This window comes from Chaetura pelagica, unplaced genomic scaffold (assembly GCF_000747805.2).
Source record: "Chaetura pelagica isolate M959 unplaced genomic scaffold, ChaPel_1.0 scaffold117, whole genome shotgun sequence".
NCBI classification, from domain to species: domain Eukaryota; kingdom Metazoa; phylum Chordata; class Aves; order Apodiformes; family Apodidae; genus Chaetura; species Chaetura pelagica.
Genome location: NW_009954185.1, coordinates 466,144 through 469,991, shown reverse-complemented (window position 1 = coordinate 469,991; position 3,848 = coordinate 466,144). Strand labels below are relative to the sequence as shown.

General features: G+C 43.8%; 1 protein-coding gene across 1 annotated transcript in view; it reads right to left on the bottom strand.

Annotated features, from left to right (window-relative positions):
- Nucleotides 1-845: 845 nt before the first annotated feature.
- Nucleotides 846-3,848, bottom strand: part of PEX26 (peroxisomal biogenesis factor 26) — a 7,473-nt gene continuing 4,470 nt past the window's right edge. Inside the window, 5 exon segments of the mRNA XM_010002996.1 lie at nt 846-913; nt 916-945; nt 1,568-1,714; nt 2,433-2,746; nt 3,119-3,259. Coding sequence (XP_010001298.1) covers nt 846-913; nt 916-945; nt 1,568-1,714; nt 2,433-2,746; nt 3,119-3,259 — 700 coding nt within the window.

The following is a 3,848-nucleotide window of genomic DNA, read 5'->3' as shown; positions in this document are numbered from 1 at the left end:
GGAAAGAGTAAAACTAATGCAGCAACTTGAGATGTTCAATTAGACAGTAATAGAGAATATAGTTTAAAAAAATAAATCTATTTCCTTACCACCAGCATGCGCTCTTTAGAATTACGATGCATCAGGGAAGCAGGAAGTGCTGTAATTTGCATTTAAGAAGTGTAAGTGCAGCACAACAGTCTTTGCGGCCCACCACCGTACCTTTCTGGATTAAACATGACTAAAATCAAGAGCACCTGTACAAGAAGGCATCGGTCACAAGAGAAACCACAGCCTTCAAAATGCAACAGCCTTCATTTCCTCCGGTATTTTTTTTCCACGTGTTTGTCCTAAATCCCATGCTCCAGGAACTGGGCTTTTCAGATGTCTTCAGGCAAAACAGAATATTCCCTTAATTACTGGTACTCTGTTGCCTTTTACAGTTGTGCCTCCAGGAAAGCTGTTTCGCTTGTTCGTAGAACTGCCTGGCATTTATAAGGGTAAAACCTTCTTCCAGAGCTCTTAGTTGGCTACACAACCCTCACTCAAGAGCTACATCCAAAGCAAAGTGTTTGAAAAAGAGGATTCTTATTAAGTTTTCAATTATGGAGGGAGTGGCTTTACCCTGGTGTTGGACAGGACAGTGCTGTAGAGCTGAGGAAAACATCAGGCATACTTGATGTGGTTTCAAAATTCATACACCACAATTCCCCATCTGAAGAAACAAAGTTGTCACCACACAAGAGTTACAAGTGCTCATGTCAATTAGGATACTAATTTTGACAGTCCTTGAAGAGCCTGGTAACATCCTCAAGACAAGCTGACACACAACAGCGGAGGACGATGCATTCTGTGAAGGAATACACTTAGTCATGAATTGGAGGCCTATGGACTGGAGAAAAAACAGCTGCCCAAGCCTGTCGGAAGTTTTTTTTTTTTAAATGAAAGGCAGTGATGTGGGAGAAGCTGCAGAACAAAACAAAAAGCAAAAGAGCCTTTCTTTATAATCTGAGATACACTAAACATATGAAGAAAGAACTAACTAGAGTTAATCGAAACCTATCTTAACCTAATCTTATTTCCTTCCATTTGGTTCAGTACTTAGGCCTTCACTCAAGGTGCGGCTCCCATCCCTAGCAAACCTTCTTCAGTCTTTTCCAATGGTCTATTTGCAGAATAGCTATGGAGAACCTGCCACCCAGCAAAGGAGGAAATACTCATCCCCTGTATGTCCCAGATGCCACCTCTACATCATGGTACCAGCCCATTCCTCAGCGACAGCAGCAGCCATCACTAGTGAAACTCCAGTGTAAGTAGATCAAATGCATCACTACACTGCAGCTCAGGGCTACTCTGCTCTCCTGACAGGACAGCCTTAGAAGGCAATCACTCTTCCAGCAGACAGTCTCCTTGTAGCTCCTAAAGTTGACTGAAGCAGAGGATCAGTCTAGGACAGCTTTTTGTGACCCAGTTTTTGTGTCTCCCAGAGGTGAGATATTCACACAGACAAAATCTATTAAAACCAGTATCTTTCTTCTCTGTAACCATAATGAAATTTAAAAAAAAATCAGAAATGTTCATGGTGTACCTGGATCTAATCTCACCACCACCAGGTAAAGGAGAAAAGTAGCCAAGAGCATCTTTTTGTAAGGAAGTAAATAGAAGTGGCTTGACATGGACCTCAGTGCTCGACGTAGCAATGTCAACATCGCCAAGAGCTTTTGGGACAGAGCACCTAGAATACAGGAACAAAAGGGCTATTAGGACAAAGTGAAGTAAAAAAAGTAATCACATAGATACAGATAATAAGAAAGTAAGATACTAAAGTAAGACTGTTCTTGGTTTGATTGCATGACAGTTGTGTTGAGGGTTTTTTTAATAATATGGACCAGAAAAACTGTACAAATTTGTAATACAATTCATTATACCTTCTGTTAAGTCATCTACTTTAATGTAATATGGTCTTATGCCACAGTAGTGCCAGCTCCTCTCCTGCGACATAATGCCAAATGATTTAAGTTCTGGAGGAGAAGCAGTGCTTTAAATGCCAAACATGATTGTTCTACATGGGCTAAACTGCAAATGGAGATGAAGCAGAGAGTACACAGAGCCAACAAAATGTACCCTTGAAAGACTGCTAGGTAGTTTTAATTTCCCTTTTGTACTTTTTTTTTAAAATAAATTTATTCTGGTTTACGTTTGAACCTGGAAGATAATTCTTATCTCTTGACATCAGCAGAGACTAAACACACTTTATAATTGCTGCCAATGGATCACTAAGTCTTCCATTTACTTCTGAGCTAACCAACAGGACTTCCTTGTGGCTGGTGTGTCACTACACTATTCTTAAGACATTGTTAACACTTACTACCCTTTGTAAGTAGGGGACCAATTCACTTGAAATCAAATGATAACAAAAGAAGAGGAGCACAAACACCAGAGGGAAAGCCTACCCAAAACAGATTCTGTTGCTGCATTCTGCTGCTCTTCATCAGCGGAGTGCATCTCTTCCCGTTGAGTCTGCTGACATCGGCTTTCACGAATGGTCCCGAGAAATGCCAGCTGCTGTTCACTGTCAAGAACATCACAGCCACGTACAAGCTCCTCTGCCCCCTCAAACTGGCCAAGTGGAAGCAACACATGCAACAGGTAGAGCTCCAGCAATGAACCATACTCGAGGAGGTTCTTATTGGCTTGGTCTCTCAGCCAGCTACTGCCAACCTCCAGCATCACTTGGGGCTCTCTCACTTTGCTGTATAACAGGATACTGAAATACAAGAAAAAAATACTAGAAAACACTGATGCTTTGTAAGAGTTGAGATCACTGACACTTACTACCCACAAGCAGCTATAATGAAGCCATGTGTCAGGGTCTACACTTGAAGCACAGAGAGATTTCTGAGGTGGACAACAGGGGCAGCTACTGATGTTAGCTTCTCAGCATCCATCCTTTTCTACTCTATCACAGTGAAGCACTCTGTAGGCATGCTCCAGCACACACAGGTCAAAAACCGGCCTGTCCCACTTTCAATCTCACACTACACAAAGTGAAAATATCACACAATGTTCAAGCCTGGCCTGCTATTAATACCAGTTAATGCAAATCCTGTGTATCTGACAGCCACAGACAGAAACTCACCACAGCTCCAGAACTTTTGGAGGCAGATGTTCGGGGACATGGTAATACTGTAGGACCCAAGACAGAACTTCTCTCCACCGGTTCATCTCAGCCAGCGCCTGAATCCCCACAACACAAAGGGAGCATTTCACTTCTGCAGAGCTGGCAATGGAAAGACACCTAAGTAAGTGCTTAAAACCGCGTTTCCCCTTGCATCCTTTCCAGTGAGCTGCTGCCTACCCTAAGGACTCCACAGTTCTCCAACAGCTGCTTTCCTTCCCTTGCCTCACCTCCCACCCCTCACCTCCAATAAAAAGGTAAATTCAGTCTCCAAGAAGATGCACAGTCTGTGACACAGGGAGGGCTCCTGGGCCCACCCTGCGTCCCTCACACATGTGCAGGCCCCTTCACACGAAACACATCGACACAGGCAGGCCATTACCACACAGCAGCCAAAGCCAAGCAGGGTTCTAAATTATTACTAACTCTCTTTCTAGCAACACGACACCCTCCATTAATTTGGACAATTACGAAAAAGCAAGGCAAGCCCACGGCGGGGACCACCGGTGCTACTACTGCCGTTCACACGGACACTATTTATGTGCAAACGCAAGAGGCTCGAACCCCCCCGCCAAAAAAAGCCCGCTATTAAAACCAAAACAGACCAAAACAAATTTAAAAACCACGCAAAACCCCAAGAAATCCCTACGAACGCCGCAGGCACGGCCTGCAGCCAGAGCCGGCCTGACCC